General features: G+C 45.7%; 1 protein-coding gene across 4 annotated transcripts in view; it reads right to left on the bottom strand.

The window, feature by feature from the left end:
* The window catches only part of LOC118375020 (pleckstrin homology domain-containing family A member 6-like), a 311,430-nt gene that overhangs the window by 99,538 nt on the left and 184,642 nt on the right, over window positions 1–27,250 (bottom strand). For 3 of the 4 annotated variants that reach the window (XM_052473757.1, XM_052473755.1, XM_052473758.1), the window contains exons 3-6: window positions 16,709–17,390; window positions 8,579–8,717; window positions 8,118–8,222; window positions 7,490–7,562 (exon numbers count right to left, since the gene is read on the bottom strand). In XM_052473757.1, the coding sequence (XP_052329717.1) occupies window positions 7,490–7,562; window positions 8,118–8,222; window positions 8,579–8,701 (301 nt within the window). In that variant the 5' untranslated portion in view covers window positions 8,702–8,717; window positions 16,709–17,390. The remainder of the gene's footprint in view (window positions 1–7,489; window positions 7,563–8,117; window positions 8,223–8,578; window positions 8,718–16,708; window positions 17,391–27,250) is intronic. The other variant, XM_052473756.1, reaches the window with a different exon arrangement.

Here is a 27,250-nt window from a genome sequence, read left to right as displayed (position 1 = left end):
CAAGGTTGGAGTCTGTGAGTAGATGTTGATTTTGATCACTTTTTGGAATGACACTACGAATGTTCAAGTGCCCCCCTAGTAGTCCCTTGGGCTTAGCTCGTGGGTCCCAGATGACTCGAGAGTGATTGACACATTGAAAAAAGTTACATTTTCTGTGTTTTCTGACGGCTGGGTTTAGGCCGTTTTGTTTCGTTTTGATTAGGGGCAGTTCGGTAGCGCAATTAACAATCCCTCCCGCCTGCACTGGATGCGGGGAACTAATTAAAATAGCTTGCTTACCAGAAGCAGAGTCAGGGATCGCATATAGCGACTCTGGTATGTTTGAAGAGTCTAAATCTATCCTGGAGCCGGGTGAGTCGAGAGAAACCATAGGACCATAGCACTCACCCACCTCCACAGTGGCGACGACCAGTGGACGAGGCCATCCACCGCTCTCCACTCCAGTGCGTATCACTGGCTCGGTGATATTGGGCCCAGGATTGAGTTGTACATCCCCGGAGAGCAGGAGGGTAGTGAACAGGTAGTTTAACAGTTTCCGATAAATGTTGGACTTGTGTTTGTTACGCCTAAGCGGTTCAGTAGAATAAGGAACGAGATAGACTTGGCCATTATTCAGAACATTATGGTATGCTGTGTACTGTCCGCTCCCGTGGAACGGTGAACCAATGTGTTTGGTGTTGATATTCTCCGGTAGTAGACTGATTGTGTCATCCCAGCAAGGATGCACTGAGATTATCAGTAGAGCAGACTGAGATGGCCGCCTCGCTTCGCGTTCCTAGGAAACTATGCAGTTTTTTGTTTTTTTACGTGTTATTTCTTACATTAGTACCCCAGGTCATCTTTGGTTTCATTACATACAGTCGAGAAGAACTACTGAATATAAGATCAGCGTCAACTCACCATCAGTACGACCAAGAATATGTTTTCCGCGACGCGGATCCTGTGTTCTGCCTTACAAACAGTACAACGGAATGGATCGCATGCAGCGACCCAAGGAAACGACTCCGAAAAAGAGGGAAACGAGGCGGTGTTCTGGTCAGACTCCGAAAAAGGGCACATCGCGCACCACTCCCCAGCATTCTTCTTGCCAATGTCCAGTCTCTTGACAACAAATAGGTCCACAGATGATGCAATCTCAACCACACTGCCCTAACCCACCTGGACAAGAGGAATACCTATGTGAGAATGCTGTTCATCGACTACAGCTCGGCATTCAACACCATAGTACCCTCCAAGCTCGTCATCAAGCTCGAGACCCTGGGTCTCGACCCCGCCCTGTGCAACTGGGTACTGGACTTCCTGACGGGCCGCCCCCAGGTGGTGAGGGTAGGCAACAACATCTCCTCCCCGCTGATCCTCAACACGGGGGCCCCACAAGGGTGCGTTCTGAGCCCTCTCCTGTACTCCCTGTTCACCCACGACTGCGTGGCCACGCACGCCTCCAACTCAATCATCAAGTTTGCGGACGACACAACAGTGGTAGGCTTGATTACCAACAACGACGAGACGGCCTACAGGGAGGAGGTGAGGGCCCTGAGTGTGGTGTCAGGAAAATAACCTCACACTCAACGTCAACAAAACTAAGGAGATGATTGTGGACTTCAGGAAACAGCAGAGGGAACACCCCCCTATCCACATCGATGGAACAGTAGTGGAGAGGGTAGCAAGTTTTAAGTTCCTCGGCATACACATCACAGACAAACTGAATTGGTCCACTCACACTGACAGCGTCGTGAGGAAGGCGCAGCAGCGCCTCTTCAACCTCAGGAGGCTGAAGAAATTCGGCTTGTCACCAAAAGCACTCACAAACTTCTACAGATGCACAATCGAGAGCATCCTGGCGGGCTGTATCACCGCCTGGTACGGCAACTGCTCCGCCCTCAACCGTAAGGCTCTCCAGAGGGTAGTGAGGTCTGCACAACGCATCACCGGGGGCAAACTACCTGCCCTCCAGGACACCTACACCACCCGATGTTACAGGAAGGCCATAAAGATCATCAAGGACATCAACCACCCGAACCACTGCCTGTTCACCCCGCTATCATCCAGAAGGCGAGGTCAGTACAGGTGCATCAAAGCTGGGACCGAGAGACTGAAAAACAGCTTCTATCTCAAGGACATCAGACTGTTAAACAGCCACCACTAACATTGAGTGGCTGCTGCCAACACACTGTCATTGACACTGACCCAACTCCAGCCACTTTAATAATGGGAATTGATGGGAAATGATGTAAATATATCACTAGCCACTTTAAACAATGCTACCTTATATAATGTTACTTACCCTACATTATTCATCTCATATGCATACGTATATACTGTACTCTACATCATCGACTGCATCCTTATGTAATACATGTATCACTAGCCACTTTAACTATGCCACTTTGTTTACTTTGTCTACATACTCATCTCATATGTATATACTGTACTCGATACCATCTACTGTATGCTGCTCTGTACCATCACTCATTCATATATCCTTATGTACATATTCCTTATCCCCTTACACTGTGTATCAGACAGTAGTTTTGGAATTGTTAGTTAGATTACTTGTTGGTTATCACTGCATTGTCGTAACTAGAAGCACAAGCATTTCGCTATACTCGCATTAACATCTGCTAACCATGTGTATGTGACAAATAAAATTGGATTTGATTTGATTTGAGCAGCTACATAACTGACAATCATAGCAGAGTACTGGAGATAAAACACATAATTGCGCTTTAACTATTTGCATGAGTTACTTAGCTGGGGTCGGCGTACACCTGATGGTTTAGATAGAATTACAGCATTCGAATGAGAAGCGGCACCTGCCGCACCACCCTGTCTTCCGTCCGCCATTTTGTTATAGTGTATAGTTGTTAGAGATACAGACCTGGAGGGATGCAGGTTCAAATCCCGGATGGGGAAAACCTATACACACACTCCTAATATCCAGAGCACCACCGACACTACTCCACCTCTCCTGGCCAGGACAGCTGGCACGCTTTGACAATATGACCCCCAAGTCCCAACAAAAGACCTGGGCCTCTTTCTGCCCATTTCTCGCCCCTCTCTCCTTGCTGGCATGGAGACCGTGGCAGTAAACTGCACAGTCACACATTCTCCATTGTCATGTCTCCCTCCCTCCCTTCCTCTCTCTTTTTCCACAACACAACTAGGAGAGAAGGGCAAAAGACTAAAACAACCCATGAGACGTGTGCTGAATCAAGAGAGAGGAATCACTGTAACCAGAAGAAGAGTCCCATGTGGCTCAGTTGGTAGAGCATGGTGCTTGCAGTGCCAGGGTGGGGATTTGATTCCCAATATGAAGAAAAAGATATATCACTACTGTAAGTCGCTCTGGGTAAGCGTGTCTGCTAAATGACTGTAATGTCATCAAGAGAAGGGGTGAAGAAATGGAGAACCAGTAGAAAAGTGAGTGTGGCTCAGGGGCCAGTTGCTGAATGTGAATGTGGAAAAATGACAGTGACTCCACATTGAGCTATTAAATCACAGAACAACTGGAACAATTCCATATGAAAGACGCAAGCAGGGATTTCTGACTATTCTTATAATTTAATTGATCTTCTTTGCTTTCCTTATTCAGGTCAGATGTGCATCTGTGTGTACGGGATAGGCTAGACAACAGGGCCAGTTCCAGGTTAACTACATTCTGAAATACAACATGAATTAATCTTATCTTAAAACGACCCTTTTTGATGTAGCTTATTTTTTAAAATATACTCTTCAAACATCACATTTCCAGAGTGGGCTCTCTGGAACTTTTAATGATAGGACCAATTATAGTTCATTTACCAATCAAAGCCCTCCTTTGGGATTGCACATTCAGTAAATCACCAGCAGAGTTCCTTTTGAATCCATTTCCCCGTTCACTGTGTTGGTGGTGCTCATAAAATGTATCATACATTCAGAATTTGCAGAGAAACTCTGAAATTGGATGTACTTGTATATTGTTCCTAACAATGCATTTTTAAACACACAAAATCAAAAAGAGTTGTTTTTAGATACTAACATCAATTTGTTTTATGTTGAATTCATGAATGTGACTTTTTTTTCTTCAGAATCTAGACATACTCCATATGTTAGTGCACATTATAAGGAGTATAACGAGACCAAGATGTTGTGTATCATGTGTGGTTCACAGATCATAGGGTCTTACAGGAGGCATGTCTGGGTCTAAAAAGGGTCTAAAAGGGCCACTTTCATCATGATTTTTGAAAACAAGGTTTGTGATACAATGTAAAAAATAAAAAATAATCAAACCTCCTTCCTCCCAATTAAGTTGCTCTGTGAGAATTGCCAGAACAATTGAAATACCAAAAATATGTTCCTCTCCTGCTGGAGTGGTATCACCCTCTAGTATTGAAACAATGTCCTAGTTACATCCTGTAGTTCACAGGATACAGGTAGATCCACTAACACATTCACTCATCTTGTTCAACTTTTAACCTGGAGTTCACACTCTCTCAGGACTAGGAAAAGGTGTGTTTGGACTAAGTCAACAGGGAAGAATCGTGTCACATACTCACGCGTTCACTTGCACACAGAGACACACAAACACGCTCACACACACTCACACACACAGGCACACACACGCAATCATGAACACACACACACGGATTCATTTACAGTAGCTGTTAATATCTTGTCCTTGGTTGTAATGGGCAGGTTGTTTTGGAACCGTAACAACAGTAATGGTTAGATAATGACTCTGACAGATATGAACCAGCCCTACAGTAACTAACTAAACAGACAGACAGACAGAGACACACACACACAACATCATGGCACCAGAATATCATCATCTGATTGGTAGGGGCAAGAAGTCCACTGAACTGTTAAAGAAGCATAAGAAGAAGGCTGCCCATTGTACAACATGTACTGTACAAAGCAAAGATAGAAACACACACACACCAAAACATGCACACAAGCATGCTTTCTCCCACAGTTACACACCAACACACCACACACACTAAACATGGCTCTCACATGCAATCCCGGGGTCATGTTGCTATGGCATGTTGCTATGGCATGTTGTAGGGACTGTTTACGGTGACACAGCGAAATGCTGCAGTGCTCCAAACACACACATACAAGTACACAAATTCCACACCCTCATGAAGTTCTTACGCGCACATGCAAGGGGTCAAAGTTCAACCCTCTATGACTGTGTGAGCAGGGAGGTTCTCAACATAGCTCACATGACTCACTGCTTAAATAAAGATTAAATAAATAAATTACAGAATATACTACTACATGTCCTGAGATAGAGGTGAAAGAGGCACCAAGACGTACTAAAACTAAATCCTCAGTCATCCTTCAATATGTATTTATTTTAGACAGCACCTTTACTCCAGCTGTTTGAGTACAGACCATCTTTGTCCCTGGGGAGGGAAATGTCACCACATCTCATGATGAATTTTATTCTACTACTACAGTCCCCTAGGGAAAACTGAACAGGGATGGAGGAACAAGAGAAACGGTAAAACATAAAATATAGTAGCTGCCCCAGGTGTTCTCACTTGTGATGAGGCTTAGTGGTGTAGGTCTTAAAAACCTTTAAGGGCAAAATGGGCTTGAGGGGTTTGCTAACAGGAAAATCACACCAGATTTCTCCTAATCTCCTCCCCTTTCTTCCTGTTATCTCCTCTCTCTCTCCTCCCCTCCCTTCCTGTTATCTCCTCTCTCTCCCCTCCCTTCCCTCTTTTTCTGCTCTTTCTCTCTCTCTCTCTGTCTCTCACTGTCTCTCTGTCTCTCTCCCTCCCTCTTTCTCTCCCTCTTTTTCTGCTCTCTCCTTTTCTCTCTCTAAATCTGTATGCGGGGCCTCACACAAGCTTTTAAAAAACAATGACATTGACACTGTAAGGGTTTTCCTCCTCTTCATCTGAAGAGGAGGTGTAGCAAGGATCGGACCAAGATGCGGCATGGTAAGTGTCCATGGTTGTTTATTTAAAAACATAAGCTGAACACTCAATGAATACAAAACAATAAACAAAACCGAAACAGTAAACGTGAACAAAACCGAAACAATACCTTGTGGCGAACAGACACGGAAACAATCACCCACAAAACAACAGTGAAACCCAGGCTAACGACACCTGCCTCTGATTGAGAACCATACTAGGCCGAACACACTAGGGTCAGACCGTGACAAACACGGTGGATTCTGTGCTGATAAGAATAGGTATGGTGGTAAACAAGTTACTGTAGGTATGGCTCCTGCTTTGTCTCACTCAGACAACAAGTCCTGCAGGCCATAAAATACTGATGTGTGCTGAAGACGAGGCAAAATGACGTTATTTTCATCATTATCATCTCCTTTCATCTTCTTGATCTTGCAAGTCACCCTTCTGGCTGCCTGCCGGCCTGCCTGCCTGCGTAACAGACTGTCTGCCGGCCTGCCTGCCTGCCTGCGCAACAGACTCCACTATCCCACAATTGCTTCACCTAGTGTGCTATCTATGTCACCTTCACCACTGAGAGGGAGAGACTGAGCTGTATAAGGAGAGTGTGTGTGTTTGTATGTGTGTGTGTGTGTGTATGTGGGTGTATGTGCGGGTGTGTGTTTACATGTCTGTGTCTGTCAGTGTTGACTGTCCATCTTTAAAGACTATAATATGCAGTGAAACATATCTCTACACACTTCCATATGTACACAGAGCCACACATAAACCCACACACACATAGCTCGTACGTCGACATTGCAGACACGTCAAGCCGTGTGCCATATTCAAATAACAGATTGTTTATTCTCCTGACTGTGGCTCAGAGGATAACGGGTGAGGACCGCAAACGCTCAGAGACTCGGCATGGAGGAGGAGTAGAGACTGTTAGGAGAATATGACAAGTGTTTCTGTGTGGTATTAAAGCACCTCAAACAAGTCAACAGTCCTGACACAGTGGCGATATGCTCCAAACACACAGCCCTCTACTCAGCCAACAGAACTAACACACTGACATGACATCAGGTAACTATGGTAAAAAACACAAACAAGAGAAGAGTTTTAAATGTGACACCAGCCCACAAAAGTAGAACCAAACCAAGAATGGGATAAAAACTTTCCAGTTTGCAATCCAGATACAACCAAACAAATCCACAGAGTAGGACTCTTACATAGACAGAGTAGAGAGAGAGACTGAAGTAGCAGGTGTAGTGACTCGACTTAGCCAGGTCTTCCTTTGAAAAGACATTCTATAGCCACAAAGGGCTCTGTTTAGGGTTCTCTATAGGGAATAGGTTGGCAGTTGACACACTACCCATGTCTCAGTGGGACTTCCTGGTTCAAATGAAGGTTAGAAAGAAAATGTAGACGTAAAATACAACAATAAATATTATATTATTTCAAATATTTCTGACTAAATTATACAATAAAATGCAATAGAATAAAGCACAATGATAAAGTTGTCCTCCAATGAAGGGTGACAATGGGCTATGAAAAAAAGAAAAATAACTAAAAGAAAGAAGACCTTGCTATCAGTCTACCTTTGTAGTAAAAGAGGCATCGGTCAGTGAGGACGAACCATCTCTTGTTCCACTGTTTCACTCCACTGCTGGCCTATGGGGAGACAGTGAGAAACAGTGAGAGTGAGAGTAAGAGAGTGTGAGTCAGAGAGAGAGTGAGAGAGAGAGTAAGTGAGAGTGAGAGTGAGAAAATAACACACACAGTGAGATGGGCTTAACTGACCTACAGGGAGAAACAGGGGGAATTACACACACAGTGAGATGGGCTTAACTGGCCTACAGGGAGAAACAGGGGGAATTACACACACAGTGAGATGGATTGAAGTCCAGAGATAAGACACAACAGTTTAGACAATATCAGGGGTAATACCGGACCAAAACAGTGTGAGAAATACTGCCCTATGTGAAGAAAAGGAAGACAGATATGAGACCAAAACAACATGTGAGAGAAAGCAACACTGGACCAAAACAAAGTTAGTGTCTGAGACATACTGTATCAAAACAAATGGAAGAGACTAGGCATATTGGAAGAATAGCTATATCTGGTCCTAGTTATGGGGTATTTATGGGGTATTCATGGGCTATTATGGAGTATTTGAGGGAACACTGCCTCATGTTACTTACAGTGTAGTGTATAGAGCTGATTTACCTGTTTGTATAGCCAGCCCTGTTTGGTCACCTCCGCTTTAGGGTTCCTCCGCATGGAGTTAGAACGTTTCCCAAATGTAGCAGCTTTCATTGGAGTACGAGATGCCTGGAGAGGGCAGGAGGGAAGGAGAGAGTGAAGAGAGGAAAGTAGGGAAGGAGAGAGGGAAGATGAGAGAACCGAATGGAGCTCTCTGTATCATTGAATCTGTCAGAAAACCTTGACTTGGTGTATGATGTAGTGAAGTGTAAAGGTGTGTGTGTGGTGTGGTGTGGTGTGGTGTGGTGTGGTGTGGTGTGGTGTGGTGTGGTGTGGTGTGGTGTGGTGTGGTGTGGTGTGGTGTGGTGTGGTGTGGTGTGGTGTGGTGTGGTGTGGTGTGTGTGTGTGTGTGTGTGTGTGTGTGTGTGTGTGTGTGTGTGTGTGTGTGTGTGTGTGTGTGTGTGTGTGTGTGTGTATACACTGACCCGGGGTGTGAAGGGCTGGGACTGGGATTCATGGGAGGATAGATCTGATACCATGGTGGAGCTGTTGGAGTTGATGTCGTTGGGTGAACTCACAGGTCCTCTACCTCCCGCCTTCCCATTCATCTCCAAATCACAGCTCCTACAGAAACACAGAGAGACAAAGAGATAAAGTTAATGACTCACACAGCCAACAAAAATAACACATGCAAACACAGTATATTGTCTACTATCTTTGTCACTATCTCTGAGAACACCTGCTTGATGTTGTAGTGTCAAAAATGACCCTTGATAATAATGCTTTTAGAGTAATGAGATGAGGGAAGAGAGAGAGAGAGAGAGAGAGAGAGAGAGAGAGAGAGAGAGAGAGAGAGAGAGAAAGAAATACAATTTCCATCTAGACACCGTTGCCCTAGAGCACACAAAAAACTAATCATACCTCGGCCTAAACATCAGCGCCACAGGTAACTTCCACAAAGCTGTGAATGATCTGAGAGACAAGGCAAGGAGGGCCTTCTATGCCATCAAAAGGAAGATCAAATTTGACATATCAATTAGGATCTGGCTAAAAAAGACTTGAATCGGTTACAGATCCCATTGCCCTTTATGGTTGTGAGGTCTGGGGTCTGCTCACCAACCAAGAATTCACAAAATGGGACAAACACCAAATTGAGACTGCATGCAGAATTCTGCAAAAATATCCTCAGTGTACAATGTAGAACACCAAATAATGCATCCAGAGCAGAATTAGGCCGATACCCACTAATTATCAAAATCCAGGGGCTATCAGGGTGGCGGACAGGGGGTTTGCTCAGAGGGGGTGGGATCCCCTGGGCTTGGGGTTCCTCATTTGTCTGTTCTTCTGTGGTGTTGACGCTATGGTCAGGGTCTGGTGTGGACTGTTCTGCTGTGGTGTCAAGACTTTTGTCGGGAGCTGAGGTGGGCTGTTCTGCTGGCTTCTCGGCAGGGGTGGCCACCTCTCTAGTGGGTTGTTCTCTGTCACACGCCACCCCCCTCAACCTCTCCTTCAGCAGTCTGATCCTCTCCTCTCGTGATCTGTTCTTCTCCTGCTCTTGATTTTTATATTGTTGATGTTGTCTCACCACAGTCCAGAGTGCAGATATGTCTCTCTCCACCTCCAGCTCTCCGGGTCTGGTTAAGGGGGTGTTGTTGTGCTGGACTGTTGTCTGGGTCTGTGCTGACTGAAGTGTAATCACCTGCTGTTCCAGCTCCACCTGCCTTAACTCCAGCTGGGTAAATGTGTCCTTTGTTTCAATGAGGTTGTAGTACTTTGTGCTGGGAGGTTGACTTTCCGCTTGGAGTTGCTCATCTGTGGGGTTATTTAATGAAGAGGTCTGGTCTGACCTGCTCGGGGTGGGGGTATCTTTCTCAAGGGAGAGCCTCTCCTGCTGAGCTATTTCTTTGATGAGGTGAAAGTCCAGCTGAAACTGTTTGTGGTTGCCCTGTACCATTACTGTTCCAGACTTACAGAGATTTATATTAGCTGACTCAGAGTCCTCGTTGTCTAGTATTCTGAGTTTCCACCCCTCGTTAACACCCCCTCACTTAACAGAGGGGTAGTGTGTTAATATAGCACTGTGCCATGCCAGGGGATGGTTTGTGTGGAAGATGAGGTTGCTGATGTTCCCATTTTTATAACAGTCAGCAAAAAGTGTCTCTTGATTTTCCATAAGGAGCTTCATTTTGTGATCTTTTCTTGCCTTATCATTCTTTACATACACAGGGTACTGCATTTTAATTACCTCTGAACAGCGGGAGGGAGCTTCTAAGGCCTCTCCATTTGGTTGGAGTTGACTGTTCGACTCTCCTGCCATTGTTGGGCTAAAGGGCTTTGACACCTCTGATTTGACACGTCAGTGCTAATTGAAGTTGTATCAAACTTGGCAGCCTTAATTTAGCTTTCAGTCCTTACAAAGTAATTAAATGTATTTTTCTTCTTAGCTTTTGGAAATAAAATATAGCTTCAGATTAAACATTACTTACTCAGTTCCAGGTTGGATGGTGTTTTCAGGTTTTCTTTGTTTTCAGAGCATTTGGACACCATATGTGAATTGGACACCATATGTGAATTGGACACCATATGTGAATTGGACACCATATGTGAATTGGACACCAAATGTGAATTGGACACCATATGTGAATTGATTGCCCCCCATCTATCTTCAGAGTTTGTTCTGTTAGGTGACCTAAACTGGGATATGCTTAACACCCCGGCAGTCCTACAATCTAAGCTAGATGCCCTCAATCTCACACAAATTATCAAGGAACACACCAGGTACAAACCTAAATCCATAAACATGGGCACCTTCATAGATATCACCCTGACCAACTTGCCCTCCAAATACACCTCTGCTGTTTCCAATCAGGATCTCAGCGATCACTGCCTCATTGTCTGCATCTATTATGGGTACGAGATCAAATGACCACCCCTCATCACTGTCAAACGCTCCCTAAAGCACTTCTGTGAGTAGGCCTTTCTAATCGACCTGTCCCGGGTATATTCACCTCATCCCGTCAGTAGAGGATGCCTGGTTGTTCCTTAAAAGTAAATAAGCATGACCCATTCAAAGAATGTAGAACTAAGAACAGATACAGCCCTTGGTTCTCTCCAGACCTTACTGTCCTTAACCAACACAAAAACATCCTATGGCGTTCTGCATTAGCATCGAACAGCTCCTTAATATGCAACTTTTCAGGGAAGCTAGAAACTAATATACACAGGCAGTTAGAAAAGCCAAGGCTAGCTTTTTCAAGCAGACATTTGCTTCCAGCAAAACACAAACTCAAAAAAGTTCTGGGACAGTGTAAAGTCCATGGAGAATAAGAACACCTCCTCCCAGCTGCCCACTGCACTGAGGGTAGGAAACACTGTCACCACCGATAAATCCACAATAATTGAGAATTTCAACAAGCATTTTTCTACAGCTGGCCATGCTTTCCACCTGGCTACCCCTACCCCAGTCAACAGCACTGCACCCGCCACAGCAACTCGCCCAAGCCTTCCCATTTCTCCTTCTCCCAAATCCAGTCAGCTGATGTTCTGAAAGAGCTGCAAAATCTGGACCCCTACAAATCACCCGGGCTAGACAATCTGGACCCTTTCCTTCTAAAATTATCTGCCGAAATTGTTGCAACCCCTATTACTAGCCTGTACAACCTCTCTTTCGTGTCGTCTGAGATTCCCAAAGATTGGAAAGCAGATGCGGTCATCCCGCTCTTCAAAGGGGGGGACACTCTTGACCCAAACTGCTACAGACCTATATCTATCCTACCCTGCCTTTCTAAGGAGTTAGAAAGCCAAGTCAACAAACAGATCACCGACCATTTCGAATCCCACCATACCTTCTCCGCTATGCAATCTGGTTTCAGACCTGGTCATGGGTGCACCTCAGCCACACTCAAGGTCCTAAACGATATCTTAACCGCCATCAATAAAAGATATTACTCTGCAGCCGTCTTCATTGACCTGGCCAAGGCTTTCGATTATGTCAATCATCGTATTCTTATCGGCACACTCAATAACCTTGGTTTTCAAATGACTGCCTCGCCTGGTTCACCAACTACTTCTCAGATAGAGTTCAGAGTGTCAAATTGGTGGGCCTGTTGTCCGGACCTCTGGCAGTCTCTATGGGGGGGGTTCAATTCTCGGGACGACTCTTTTCTCTGTATATATCAACGGTGTCGCTCTTACATTTACATTTAAGTCATTTAGCAGACGCTCTTATCCAGAGCGACTTACAAATTGGTGCATTCACCTTATGACATTCAGTGGAACAGCCACTTTACAATAGTGCATCTAAATCTTTTAAGGGGGGGGGGGATCCACCTCTACACAGATGACACCATTCTGTACACATGTGGCCCTTCTTTGGACACTGTGTGAACAAACCTCCAGATGAGCTTCAATGCCATACAACACTCGTTCCGTGGCCTCCAACTGCTCTTAAACGCTAGTAAAACTAAATGCATGCTCTTCAACCAATCGCTGCCCACACCAGCCCGCCCGACTAGCATCACTACTCTGGACAGTTCTTACTTAGAATATGTGGACAACTACAAATACCTAGGTGTCTGGCTAGACACCCTCCAGACTCATATTTGGGGCGGCAGGTAGCCTAGTGGTGAGAGCGTTGGACTAGTAACCAAAAGGTTGTAAGATTGAATCCCGAGCTGACAAGGTAAAAATCTGTCGTTCTGCCCCTGAACAAGGCAGTGAACCCACCGTTCCTAGGCCGTCATTGAAAATAAGAATTTGTTCTTAACTGACTTGCCTAGTTAAATAAAGGTAACAAAATATATATATTTATATATTAAGCATCTACAAAATTAAATCTAGAATCGGCTTCCTATTTCGCAACAAAGCCTCCTTCACTCACACTGCAAAACATGCCCTCGTAAAACTGACTATCCTACCGATCCTCGACTTCGGCGATGTCATTTACAAAATAGCCTCCTCTACTCAGCAAACTGGATGCAGTCTATCACAGTGCCATCTGTTTTGTCACCAAAGCCCCTTATACCACCCACCACTGCGACCTGTATGCTCTCATCGGCTGGCCCTCGCTACATATTCGTCGCCAGACCCACTGACTCCAGGTCATCTATAAGTCTTTGCTAGGTAAAGCTCTGCCTTATCTCAGCTCACTGGTCACCATAACAACACCCACCTGTAGCACGCACTCCAGCAGGTATATCTCACTGGTCATCCCCAAAGCCAACACCTCTTTGGCTGCTTTTCCTTCCAGTTCTCTGCTGCCAATGACTGGAACGAATTGCAAAAATTGCTGAAGTTGGAGACTTATATCTCCCTCACTAACTTTAAACATCAGCGATCGCTGCGGCTGTACACAGCCCATCTGTAAATAGTCCATCCAACAACAAGCTGCACAAGAACTCACTACTGTAATGGTCCAGGTTACAAAGTGGCTCTGTGACTCGTGTTTGCATCTCAATGTGAAAAAAACTGTTTGCATGTTCTTCACAAAGAGGGCAACAGATGCTACTGAGCCAGATGTCTATGTGTCAGGGGAGAAGCTCCAGGTGGTATCCGATTTTAAGTACCTTGGCATCATACTTGATTCCAACCTCTCTTTTAAAAAGCATGTGAAAAAGGTAATTCAAATAACTAAATTCAACCTAGCTAATTTCCGATTTATATGAAATTGTTTGACTACAGAGGTAGCAAAACTGTACTTCAAGTCTATGATACTTCCCCACTTAACATACTGCTTGACTAGTTGGGCCCAAGCTTGCTGTACAACATTAAAACCTATTCAGTCTGTCTACAAACAGGCTCTCAAAGTGCTTGATAGGAAGCCCAATAGCCATCATCATTGTCACATCCTTAGAAAACATGAGCTCTTGAGTTGGGAAAATCTTGTGCAATACACCGACGCATGTCTTGTATTCAAGATCCTTAATGGCCTGGCTCCCCCTCCACTCAATATTTTTGTTAAACAGAAAACCCAGACATATGGCAGCAGATCCACAAGGTCTGCCATGAGAGGTGACTGTATAGTTCCCCTAAGGAAAAGCACCTTTAGTAAATCTGCATTCTCTGTGAGAGCTTCCCATGTCTGGAATACACTGCCATCAGACACACATAACTGCACCACATATCACACTTTCACAAAATGATTGAAGACATGGCTAAAGGTCAATCAGATTTGTGAACATGGTCCCTAGCTGTGTGTTGCCGCTTTCCATGTTGTCTGTAGCTTGTGAGGTGTGGAAACACTTTGTTGCTTTTATGAATTTTGTCTTGCTGCTTTTTGTTCTATGTTGCTCTGTCTGTATGCTATGTCTTGCTTGTCCTATGTTGCTATGTTGCTATGTCTATGGTGCTATTGTCTATATTGTAATTGTTTTTAATAACCTGCCCAGGGACTGCGGTTGAAAATTAGCCGGCTGGCTAAAACCGGCACTTTTACTGAAACGTTGATTAATGTGCACTGTCCCTGTAAAAATAAAATAAACTAAACTAAATAAACTAAACTAAACCTACCTCATACCCATATTATTTTTATTGACTTTTTTGCTTTTTTGCATACCAGTATTTCTACTTGCACAGCTATCACTCCAGTGTTAAATGCTAAATGGTAATTACTTCGCCACTATGGCCTATTTATTGCCTTACCTCCTTACTCCATTTGAACACTGTATATAGATTTTCTATTGTGTTATTGACTGTACATTTGTTTATGTGTTACTCTGTGTTGTTGTTTTTGTCGCACTGCTTTGCTTTATCTTGGCCAGGTTGCAGTTGTAAATGAGAACATGTTCTCAACTGGCCTACCTGGTTAAATAAAGGTGAAATAAAAAATTGAAAAAAATAAATTTGCTGTGTTGGAATAATAATCTTTGGTATTTGTAAGCCTTCCTGGTGACTCCTTAATTCCGTCCAAAATCAGGTTGTAGGTTTTGAGTATTGAATTGGAGTGAAGGTTATGGGTTAGGGTTAAACACATGCTCCTTTGAGACCCCTCTTTCTGACATCTCTTCTAGCCATGGTAGATAAATAATGGCAATTTTTAATGACCCTAAACATGATGGGATGTTAATTGCATAATTAACTCAGGAGCCATACCTGTGTGTAAACACCTGCTTTCAATATACTTTGTATCCCTCATTTTCTCAAGTATTTCCTTTATTTTGACAGTTACCTGTAGATCCCCATGACAGTTATGATGACAGTAGAGGTGTTAACCAGGTGATGTCCTGACTACATGTCCAGCCTGATTCTTTAAACTATGGCCAAGTAATCATCCCTAGATCTTACAGTTTAATAATTGAACCCTTTTCCTTCCACTGCAACACTTCCTCAGCTTTTTGCTGTAAAGGAGTGTTCTTCAAATCTGCCTGATCCCGCCAGCTTACATTAAAAGCTATCCATGCAGCATTTAATGTAAGCTTGCAGGATCAGGTGGCTTTGCAAGGCTTGTTCTTCATCAACTCCCCTAGTAAACTGAAGGTAAATATTAAATATCCCCAATTGTAAGAGTTAGTCCCTGTGTTTTATATTGACGCTTTGAATAACTTACAGTAAAACACAGCCTCTTCGCAGGTAACATCATATATTATTAATGTCAATGCATCATCAGCTCGATACAGTATTGATCGTGGTGGGGAACACACAATGAAGTGGGTGGGAGTATTGTCTTAACACCACTGGGGACATTTATCTAGCTGTCAGGGATGTGGAATTACTGGTATAATTGTTATACGTTATATTGCATTACGGGTGGGGTATCATTGTCATAGTCCTCGGTGTCTAAACCCAGGTAACCCTCTCATGAACACACTTTGTGAGTTAGCAGACCCCAGGACTCTGCATAATTAGCAGATTGCTGATTCCCATCAGCTCAAATGCTTTCCTGTAACAATAGCACAGTGCACTCCCCCCATAGTGACAGGGGTGAACAAAGTGACTCTGTGAAACCTGCTACTCTATTCCATCTCTGTCCCCTCTCACAAAAACTGTCTCTCCATGTCACATACCACAGCCCATTTGTCTGTGTGCGTGACACCATCATGTTTATTCCTGGTGTCAGGAGTTAGTGTTAGGTTGGCTGCAAAGCTGAGTGAATGGGATGTTTCATGTATTATCTCAATACAGCAACACTTTGAAGGGAACTGCAGAGATTTTTCACAAGTTTTCTGCAACATTTCTGCATTGCTGGTGATGCAGACCACAAGTAAAGGTTACATGGGCATTAGGGTTCAAGTTTGATGTATACTCCCTGCAGGTAAGTCTCTACTGCAGGGATCATCAACTAGAGGTTTTACTCAATGTAGTAACTACACGGTATGTGTAGGTTCTAAGGTTGTGTTGTTATATGGTCACGATTAGGTTGTATTAAGGTTGAGGTTGGATTGTAGTCACGTCAGCTATTTGTGAATCAGTCTGTTTAGGGTTATGTTGGTTTAAGATTATACTATTATGGTTATAACTGGGTTGTACTCATGTCAGGTATGTGTTTATTGGTCGAGGTTAGGTTGGGGTTAGGTTGTATCAAAGTTAGATTAATCTTGCACTTAAGTTATGTGTGTCTTTACTGTTCCAGGTTAGGTTACGGTAAAGTTGTATCAAAGTCAGATTAATGTTGTACTCACGTTATGTATGTGTGAATGGTTCCAGTCTCCTCCAGCTGGATCTGGCTCACTGGCTGTCCAGCTGGATCTGGCTCACTGGCTGTCCAGCTGGATCTGGCTCACTGGCTGTCCAGCTGGATCTGGCTCACTGGCTGTCCAGCTGGATCTGGCTCACTGGCTGTCCAGCTGGATCTGGCTCACTGGCTGTCCAGCTGGATCTGGCTCACTGGCTGTCCAGCTGGATCTGGCTCACTGGCTGTCCAGCTGGATCTGGCTCACTGGCTGTCCAGCTGGATCTGGCTCACTGGCTGTCCAGCTGGATCTGGCTCACTGGCTGTCCAGCTGGATCTGGCTCACTGGCTGTCCAGCTGGATCTGGCTCACTGGCTGTCCAGCTGGATCTGGCTCACTGGCTGTCCAGCTGGATCTGGCTCACTGGCTGTCCAGCTGGATCTGGCTCACTGGCTGTCCAGCTGGATCTGGCTCACTGGCTGTCCAGCTGGATCTGGCTCACTGGCTGTCCAGCTGGATCTGGCTCACTGGCTGTCCAGCTGGATCTGGCTCACTGGCTGTCCAGCTGGATCTGGCTCACTGGCTGTCCAGCTGGATCTGGCTCACTGGCTGTCCAGCTGGATCTGGCTCACTGGCTGTCCAGCTGGATCTGGCTCACTGGCTGTCCAGCTGGTCCACTCAGATCATTTTGGCTGGAGACGAGGAGAGGAAGCAAAAGAGAAAAAGAAAGAGAGGTGAATATTGGTGGACCCATGATGTCAAGCTGTCAGACATGGTGAGAGCAGCTGATCCATAACTTATCAATCATGTTGATTACTGACGGCGCGGCAACCCAGCAGCCACACAGCACCTCAGCCACCTGAACTGTTTCATTATACAACCGCAGCAGAGTGTGGCGAGTGGTCAGCATGATATAGTGATTTTTTTATTTAACCTTTTACAACTGTGACCTGGCCAAGATGAAGCATAGCAATTCGACATATACAACGACACAGAGTTACACATGGAATAAACAAACATACAGTCAATAATACAGTAGAACAAAAGAAAACAAAAAGTCTATATACAGTGTGTGCAAATGAGGTAAGATAAGGGAGTTAAGGCAATAAATAGGCCATGGTGGTGAAGTAATTACAATATAGCAATTAAACACTGGAATGGTAGATGTGCAGAAGATGAATGTGCAAGTAGAGATAGTGGGGTGCAAAGGAGCAAGATAAATAAATAAATACTGTATGGGGATGAGGTAGGTAGATAGATGGGCTGTTTACAGATGGGCTATGTATAGGTGCAGTGATCTGTGAGCTGCTCTGACAGCTGGTGCTTAAAGCTAGTGAGGGAGATATGAGTCTCCAGCTTCAGAGATTTTTGCAGTTTGTTCCAGTCATTGGCAGCAGAAAACTGGAAGGAAAGACGACCAAAGGAGGAATTGGCTTTGGGGGTGACCTGCTGGAGCGCGTGCTACGAGTGGGTGCTGCTATGGTGACCAGTGAGCTGAGATAAGGCGGGGCTTTAGCTAGCAGAGACTTGTAGACCATACTAGACCACACTAGACCACACCACACTAGCCTACACTAGCCCACACCACACCTGACCACACCTGACCACACTAGACCACACTAGACCATACCACACAAGACCACACCACACTAGACCACACTAGACCACACCACACTAGACCACACCACACTAGACAACACTAGACCACACCACACTAGTCCACACTAGACCACACCACACTAGACCACACTAGACCACACCACACTAGACCACACCACACAACACTAGACCACACCACACTAGTCCACACTAGACCACACCACACTAGACCACACTAGACCACACCACACTAGACCACACCACACTAGACCACACTAGACCATACCACACAAGACCACACCACACTAGACCACACTAGACCACACCACACTAGACCACACCACACTAGACAACACTAGACCACACCACACTAGTCCACACTAGACCACACCACACTAGACAACACTAGACCACACCACACAAGACCACACCACACTAGACCACACTAGACCACACTATATAGACTATCCTACTGAGTTTGATGGAAAGTGGAGCGAGAACTCATATTGCTGTGCACAATTGGCACAGCGTCGTCCGGGTTAGGGTTCGGCCGGGATAGGCTGTCATTATAAATAAGAATTTGTTCTTAACTGCCTTAACTGAATTGCCTACTTAAAAAAAGGTCAAAAAGGTCAAGGTCTAGTGTGGTGTGGTCTAGTGTGGTGTGGTCTAGTGTGGTGTGGTCTAGTGTGGTGTGGTGTAGTGTGGTGTGGTCTAGTGTGGTGTGGTCTAGTGTGGTGTGGTCTAGTGTGGTCTAGTGTGGTGTGGTCTAGTGTGGTGTGGTCTAGTGTGGTGTGGTCTAGTGTGGTGTGGTCTAGTGTGGTGTGATCTAGTGTGGTCTAGTGTGGTGTGGTCTAGTGTGGTCTAGTGTGGTGTGGTCTATTGTGGTCTGGTGTGGTGTGGTCTAGTGTGGACTAGTATGGTGTGGTCTAGTGTGGTCTGGTCTAGTGTGGTGTGGTCTAGTGTGGTGTGGTCTAGTGTGGTGTAGTCTAGTGTGGTCTAGTCTAGTGTGGTCTAGTGTGGTCTAGTGTGGTGTGGTCTATTGTGGTCTGGTGTGGTGTGGTCTAGTGTGGTGTGGTCTAGTGTGGCGTGGTCTAGTGTGGTGTGGTCTAGTGTGGTGTGGTCTAGTGTGGTGTAGTCTAGTGTGGTCTAGTGTGGTGTGGTCTAGTGTGGTCTAGTGTGGTGTGGTCTATTGTAGTCTGGTGTGGTGTGGTCTAGTGTGGACTAGTATGGTGTGGTCTAGTGTGGTCTGGTCTAGTGTGGTGTGGTCTAGTGTGGTGTGGTCTAGTGTGGTGTAGTCTAGTGTGGTCTAGTCTAGTGTGGTCTAGTGTGGTCTAGTGTGGTGTGGTCTATTGTGGTCTGGTGTGGTGTGGTCTAGTGTGGTGTGGTCTAGTGTGGTCTAGTGTGGTGTGGGCTAGTGTGGTCTAGTGTGGTCTAGTGTGGTGTTGTCTAGTGTTGTCTAGTGTGGTGTGGTCTAATGTGATCTAGTGTGGTCTATCTAGTATGGTGTTGTCTAGTATGGTGTGGTCTAGTGTGGCCTAGTGTGGTGTGGTCTAGTGTGGTGGGGCTAGTGTGGTGTGGTCTAGTGTGGTGTGGTCTAGTGTGCTGTGGTCTAGTGTGGTGTGGTCTAGTGTGGTGTGGTCTAGTGTGGTGTGGTCTAGTGTGGCGTGGTCTAGTGTGGTCTAGTGTGGTCTAGTCTGGCCTAGTGTGGTGTGGTCTAGTGTGGTGTGGTCTAGTGTGGTGTGGGCTAGTGTGGTCTAGTGTGGTCTAGTGTGGTGTGGTCTAGTGTGGTCTAGTGTGGTGTGGTCGAGTGTGGTCTAGTGTGGTCTGGTATGGTGTGGTCTAGTGTGGTGTGGTCTAGTGTGGTCTAGTATGGTGTGGTCTAGTGTGGCCTAGTGTGGTGTGGTCTAGTGTGGTGTGGTCTAGTGTGGTCTAGTATGGTGTGGTCTAGTGTGGTGTGGTCTAGCGTGGTCTAGTATGGTGTGGTCTAGTGTGGCCTAGTGTGGTGTGGTCTAGTGTGGTGTGGTCTAGTGTGGTCTAGTAGGGTGTGGTCTAGTATGATGTGGTCTGGTCTAGTGTGGTGTGGTCTAGTGTGGTGTAGTGTGGTGTGGTCTAGTGTGGTGTGGTCTAGTGTGGTCTAGTGTGGTGTGGTCTAGTGTGGTGTGGTCTAGTGTGCTGTGGTCTAGTGTGGTGTGGTCTAGTGTGGTGTGGTCTAGTGTGGTGTGGTCTAGTGTGGTGTGGTCTAGTGTGGTGTGGTCTAGTGTGGTGTGGTCTAGTGTGGTGTGGTCTAGTGTGGTGTGGTCTAGTGTGGTGTGGTCTAGTGTGGTGTGGTCTAGTGTGGCGTGGTCTAGTGTGCTGTGGTCTTGTGTGGTGTGGTCTAGTGTGGTGTGGTCTAGTGTGCTGTGGTCTTGTGTGGTGTGGTCTAGTGTGGCGTGGTCTAGTGTGCTGTGGTCTTGTGTGGTGTGGTCTAGTGTGGTGTGGTCTTGTGTGGTGTGGTCTAGTGTGCTGTGGTCTTGTGTGGTGTGGTCTTGTGTGGTGTGGTCTAGTGTGGTGTGGTCTAGTGTGGTCTAGTATGGTGTGGTCTAGTGTGGCCTAGTGTGGCCTAGTGTGGCCTAGTGTGGTGTGGTCTAGTGTGGTCTAGTGTGGTGTGGTCTAGTGTGGTCTAGTGTGGTCTGGTATGGTGTGGTCTAGTGTGGTCTAGTGTGGCCTAGTGTGGCCTAGTGTGGCCTAGTGTGGCCTAGTGTGGTGTGGTCTAGTGTGGTCTAGTGTGGTGTGGTCTAGTGTGGTCTGGTATGGTGTGGTCTAGTGTGGTGTGGTCTAGTATGGTGTGGTCTAGTGTGGTGTGGTCTAGTATGGTGTGGTCTAGTGTGGTCTAGTGTGGTCTGGTATGGTGTGGTCTAGTGTGGTGTGGTCTAGTCTGGTGTGGTCTAGTGTGGTCTGGTATGTTGTGGTCTAGTGTGGTGTGGTCTAGTGTGGTGTGGTCTAGTATGGTGTGGTCTAGTGTGGTCTAGTGTGGCCTAGTGTGGCCTAGTGTGGTGTGGTCTAGTGTGGTGTGGTCTAGTGTGGTCTAGTGTGGTCTGGTATGGTGTGGTCTAGTGTGGTGTGGTCTAGTGTGGGCTAGTATGGTATGGTCTAGTGTGGCCTAGTATGGTGTGGTCTAGTGTGGTGTGGTCTAGTGTGGTCTAGTGTGGTCTAGTGTGGTGTGGTCTAGTGTGGTGTGGTCTAGTGTGGTCTAGTGTGGTGTGGTCTAGTGTGGTCTAGTGTGGTGTGGTCTAGTGTGATGTAGTGTGGTGTTGTCTAGTGTGGTCTAGTAGGGTGTGGTCTAGTGTGGTCTAGTATGATGTGGTCTGGTCTAGTGTGGTGTGGTCTAGTGTGGTCTAGTGTGGTGTGGTCTAGTGTGGTGTGGTCTAGTGTGGTCTAGTGTGGTGTGGTCTGGTCTAGTGTGGTCTAGTATGATGTGGTCTGGTCTAGTGTGGTGTGGTCTAGTGTGGTCTAGTGTGGTGTAGTGTGGTGTGGTCTAATGTGGTGTGGTCTAGTGTGGTCTAGTGTGGTCTAGTGTGGTCTAGTGTGGTGTGGTCTAGTGTGGTCTAGTATGGTCTAGTGTAGAGTGGTCTGGTCTGATGTGGTCTAGTGTGGTGTGCTGTGGAGTGGTCTGGTGTGGTGTGCTGTGGAGTGGTCTAGTGTGGTGTGCTGTGGAGTGGTCTGGTCTGGTGTGGTCTAGTGTGGTGTGGATGTGTTTCTGTGATCTGGGTGTCCTTCCCTGCTATTGATTTTACAACCGATGACTGTGTGTGTGTGCCTGCGTGTGTGTGTGCCTGCGTGCGTGCGTGTGTGTGCCTGCGTGCGTGTGTGTGTGTGCCTGCGTGCGTGTGTGTGTGTGCCTGCGTGTGTGTGTGTGTGCCTGCGTGTGTGTGCCTGCGTGTGTGTGTGTGTCTGCCTGCGTGTGTGTGTGTGCCTGCGTGTGTGTGTGTGTGTGTGCCTGCCTGTGTGTGTGTGTGTGTGTGCACAACTCTTATTTCTGATGCACAGTGTAATCTAACCAGTGGTAAATATCCGTTGTTTTATAGGTAGAGTGGTGCAGTGTGGTTCCCTGCCTCCCTTTGTGGGTCTGACACCCCAGATATTCTCCTCACCAGATATATAATGAACTCTATTCAATATTTCATCTGATCAACCAGGCTACTTCTACTGTAGACTAGATTCAATAGAAACACAACCTGGCTCAGTCACATGAACACAAACCAGAGGAGGCTGGAGGGCATACTGTAGATATACTGTAGAACAGGCTTATCGTAATGGCTGGACTGGAATGGTATCAAACCATTATTACACCAGTCCATTAATTACAATAAGCCTCCTTTGTCTCCACCCACCAGCCTCCACTGATACAAACAAATGCAAACCCTTACACACCCAGTCATGTACAGTCATGAACATACTAGCATGCATACCTAAACACACTCACGTCGCACATGCACACATAGACATAACCTGCTCCGCTCACACACATACCAAATAATCCCCAGTTTACAATTGGCTCATTCATCCCACTCCTCTCCCCTGTAACTATTCCCCAGGCCGTTGCTGCAAATGAGAACGTATTCTCAGTCAACTTACCTGGTAAAATAACTAATAAATAAAAAATATAAAAAATACAGTATAACATAGATTGACCCCTATGCTAAACAAACAGCACTTTTGTATGTGAAAGATACCAGTGGATCACTTTTGTGGCTCTATTTTAACCAACCTAATGCAATGGTACATCTAAGCTCTGCTGGTAGTGCTTAGGTCAGGGAGTGTGTCAGAAATATTTTGTATTATTTTCACACCCAGAATTACGAGCCCAATAGCTGGCGGTGGCGGGAAAGGGCTGGGTTTTGATGAATAATCAAGTTGTAGGTGTTTTATTTTTATTTATTTTATTTCACCTTTATTTAACCAGGTAGGCAAGTTGAGAACAAGTTCTCATTTACAATTGCGACCTGGACAAGATAAAGCAAAGCAGTTCGACAGATACAACGACACAGAGTTACACATGGAGTAAAACAAGCATACAGTCAATAATACAGTATAAACAAGTCTATATACGATGTGAGCAAATGAGGTGAGGGAGGTAAAGGCAAAAAAAAGGCCATGGTGGCAAAGTAAATACAATATAGCAAGTAAAACACTGGAATGGTAGATTTGCAGTGGAAGAATGTGCAAAGTAGAAATAAAAATAATGGGGTGCAAAGGAGCAAAATAAATAAGTAAATTAAATACAGTAGGGAAAGAGGTAGTTGTTTGGGCTAAATTATGGGTGGGCTATGTACAGGTGCAGTAATCTGTGAGCTGCTCTGACAGTTGGTGCTTAAAGCTAGTGAGGGAGATAAGTGTTTCCAGTTTCAGAGATTTTTGTAGTTCGTTCCAGTCATTGGCAGCAGAGAACTGGAAGGACAGGCCTCCAAAGAAAGAATTGGTTTTGGGGGTGACTAGAGAGATATACCTGCTGGAGCGTGTGCTACAGGTGGGAGATGCTATGGTGACCAGCGAGCTGAGATAAGGGGACTTTACCTAGCAGGGTCTTGTAGACGACATGGAGCCAGTGGGTTTGGCGACGAGTATGAAGCGAGGGCCAGCCAACGAGAGCGTACAGGTCGCAATGGTGGGTGGTATATGCTGCTTTGGTGACAAAACGGATTGCACTGTGATAGACTGCATCCAATTTGTTGAGTAGGGTATTGGAGGCTATTTTGTAAATGACATCGCCGAAGTCGAGGATTGGTAGGATGGTCAGTTTTACAAGGGTATGTTTGGCAGCATGAGTGAAGGATTCTTTGTTGCGAAATAGGAAGCCAATTATAGATTTAACTTTGGATTGGAGATGTTTGATATGGGTCTGGAAGGAGAGTTTACAGTCTAACCAGACACCTAAGTATTCGTAGTTGTCCACGTATTCTAAGTCAGAGCCGTCCAGAGTAGTGATGTTGGACAGGTGGGCAGGTGCAGGTAGCAATCGGTTGAAGAGCATGCATTTAGTTTTACTTGTATTTAAGATCAAGTGGAGGCCACGGAAGGAGAGTTGTATGGCATTGAAGCTTGCCTGGAGGGTTGTTAACACAGTGTCCAAAGAAGGGCCAGAAGTATACAGAATGGTGTCGTCTGCGTAGAGGTGGATCAGAGACTCACCAGCAGCAAGAGCGACCTCATCGATGTATACAGAGAAGAGAGTCGGTCCAAGAATTTAACCCTGTGGCACCCCCATAGAGACTGCCAGAGGTCCGGACAGCAGACCCTCCGATTTGACACACTGAACTCTATCAGAGAAGTAGTTGGTGAACCAGGCGAGGCAATCATTTGAGAAACCAAGTCGAGTCTGCCGATGAGGATGTGGTGATGTGGTGATTGACAGAGTCGAAAGCCTTGGCCAGATCAATGAATACGGCTGCACAGTAATGTTTCTTATCGATGGTGGTTAAGATATCGTTTAGGACCTTGAGCGTGGCTGAGGTGCACCCATGACCAGCTCTGAAACCAGATTGCATAGCAGAGAAGGTATGGTGAGATTCTAAATGGTCGGTAATCTGTTTGTTGACATGGCTTTCGAAGACCTTAGAAAGGCAGGGTAGGATAGATATAGGTCTGTAGCAGTTTGGGTCAAGAGTGTCCCCCCCTTTGAAGAGGGGGATGACCGCAGCTGCTTTCCAATCTTTGGGAATCTCAGATGACACGAAAGAGAGGTTGAACAGGCTAGTAATAGGGGTGGCAACAATTTCGGCAGATAATTTTAGAAAGAAAGGGTCCAGATTGTCTAGCCCGGTTGATTTGTAGGGGTCCAGATTTTGCAGCTCTTTCAGAACATCAGCTGACTGGGTTTGGGAGAAGGAGAAATGGGGAAGGCTTGGGCGAGTTGCTGTGGGGGGTGCAGTGCTGTTGACCGGGGTAGGAGTAGCCAGGTGGAAAGCATGGCCAGCCGTAGAAAAATGCTTATTGAAATTCTCAATTATAGTGGATTTATCAGTGGTGACAGTGTTTCCTATCTTCAGTGCGGTGGTCAGCTGGGAGGAGGTGTTCTTATTCTCCATGGACTCCATGTCCCAGAACTTTTTTGAGTTTGTGTTGCAGGAAGCAAATTTCTGCTTGAAAAGGCTAGCCTTGGCTTTTCTAACTGCCTGTGTATAATGGTTTCTAGCTTCCCTGAACAGCTGCATATCACGGGGGCTGTTCTATTCTAATGCAGAATGCCATAGGATGTTTTTGTGTTGGGTAAGGCAGTCAGGTCTGGGAGAACCAAGGGCTATATCTGTTCCTGGTTCTAAATTTGTTGAATGGGGCATGGTTATTTAAGATGGTTAGGAAGGCATTTAAAAAAAATAACCAGGCATCCTCTACTTACGGGATGAGATCAACATCCTTCCAGGATACCCCGGCCAGGTCGATTAGAAAGGCCGGCTAGCTGAATTGTTTCAGGGAGCGTTTGACAGTGATGAGTGGAGGTCGTTTGACCGCTGACCCATTACGGATGCAGGCAATGAGGCAGTGATCGCTTGGTTGAAGACAGCAGAGGTGTATTTAGAGGGCAAGTTGGTTAGGATGATATCTATGAGGGTGCCCGTGTTTAAGGCTTTGGGGAGGTACCTGGTAGGTTCATTGATAATTTGTGTGAGATTGAGGGCATCAAGCTTAGATTGTAGGATGGCTGGGGTGTTAAGCATGTTCCAGTTTAGTCGGGTAAGGTTAGCCTACTATGGCTTGATTTTTTATCAAACTAAACTGAAATCTAATGATCTCACCTCACGTTCCATGCTGGGCATATAGTCTACATGGAGGGGTTTTACAGACATCCACAATAATAACAGGAGCTGGTTATAACAGTGTAATAGCCTAGACCAGCTTTCGGTTGGAGTTAACTGTCCCCATCGGCGCATACTGAAATTAGCACTTTGGCACACGTTCTTAAGGACATACCTCAGATGTTGCCACCCCTCCAACTTCGGTGCAAAACTCATATAAGATAGGTAAATTACCAATCCTGGCACTACGGTTTGAAAATAGAAGTATGCTAGCTTTTACAGGTCAAAATTGCAAACTAGCGTGCGTTTGACAATTACGCTGGCTTAAGGCCAAACCAAAATAGAGCCCTTCATCTCTTCAAATCAAATCAAATTGATTTATATAGCCCTTCGTACATCAGCTGATATCTCAAAGTGCTGTACAGAAACCCAGCCTAAAACCCCAAACAGCAAGCAATGCAAGTGTAGAAGCACGGTGGCTAGGAAAAACTCCCTAGAAGGGCCAAAACCTAGGAAGAAACCTAGAGAGGAACCAAGCTATGTGGGGTGGCCAGTCCTCTTCTGGCTGTGCCGGGTGGAGATTATAACAGAACATGGCCAAGATGTTCAAATGTTCATAAATGACCAGCATGGTCGAATAATAACACGGCAGAACAGTTGAAACTGGAGCAGCAGCACAGTCAGGTGGACTGGGGACAGCAAGGAGTCATCATGTCAGGTGGATCTCTTAAGTGGATTTATAAATCATACAGGAGTGTGTTCCCCCTAAACTGCCTGCGGAATACACCTGCTGCTGGTCTGAAAGGAAGGCTGAACGTAGCTACTAGACATGAGGGCCAGATCAAATGAATGGGCTGCTTAGACTGGACCTGAGGAAAGGCCTGGAGTCAGAAAGATGTTTATAGGAACACACCCTTCTCACCTAATCATATAGGCTATGGACCATAAACTGAAAGCTTCTCTCTACTCATCCAAGGCCTTAGGGGAGCCAGCCTACTAGTTTTACAGCCTAAGAGGAAACATGTTGTAGGCCCAAGACAAAGAATTAGAACGTGGGAAGTCTGTAAGGATAGTCCATAGTGAAGCCTCAGGACTGCACCTAGCTAGGCCCAGAGCAGGGCCTTGACTCTTTGACGAGGACAGGCTCCATATGGTAGTCTTTTGCCGTACACTATACT

Source organism: Oncorhynchus keta, chromosome 21 (assembly GCF_023373465.1).
Source record: "Oncorhynchus keta strain PuntledgeMale-10-30-2019 chromosome 21, Oket_V2, whole genome shotgun sequence".
NCBI lineage: Eukaryota > Metazoa > Chordata > Actinopteri > Salmoniformes > Salmonidae > Oncorhynchus > Oncorhynchus keta.
Note: the sequence above shows the minus strand (reverse complement) of the source record. Positions and strands in the feature narration are given on the sequence as shown.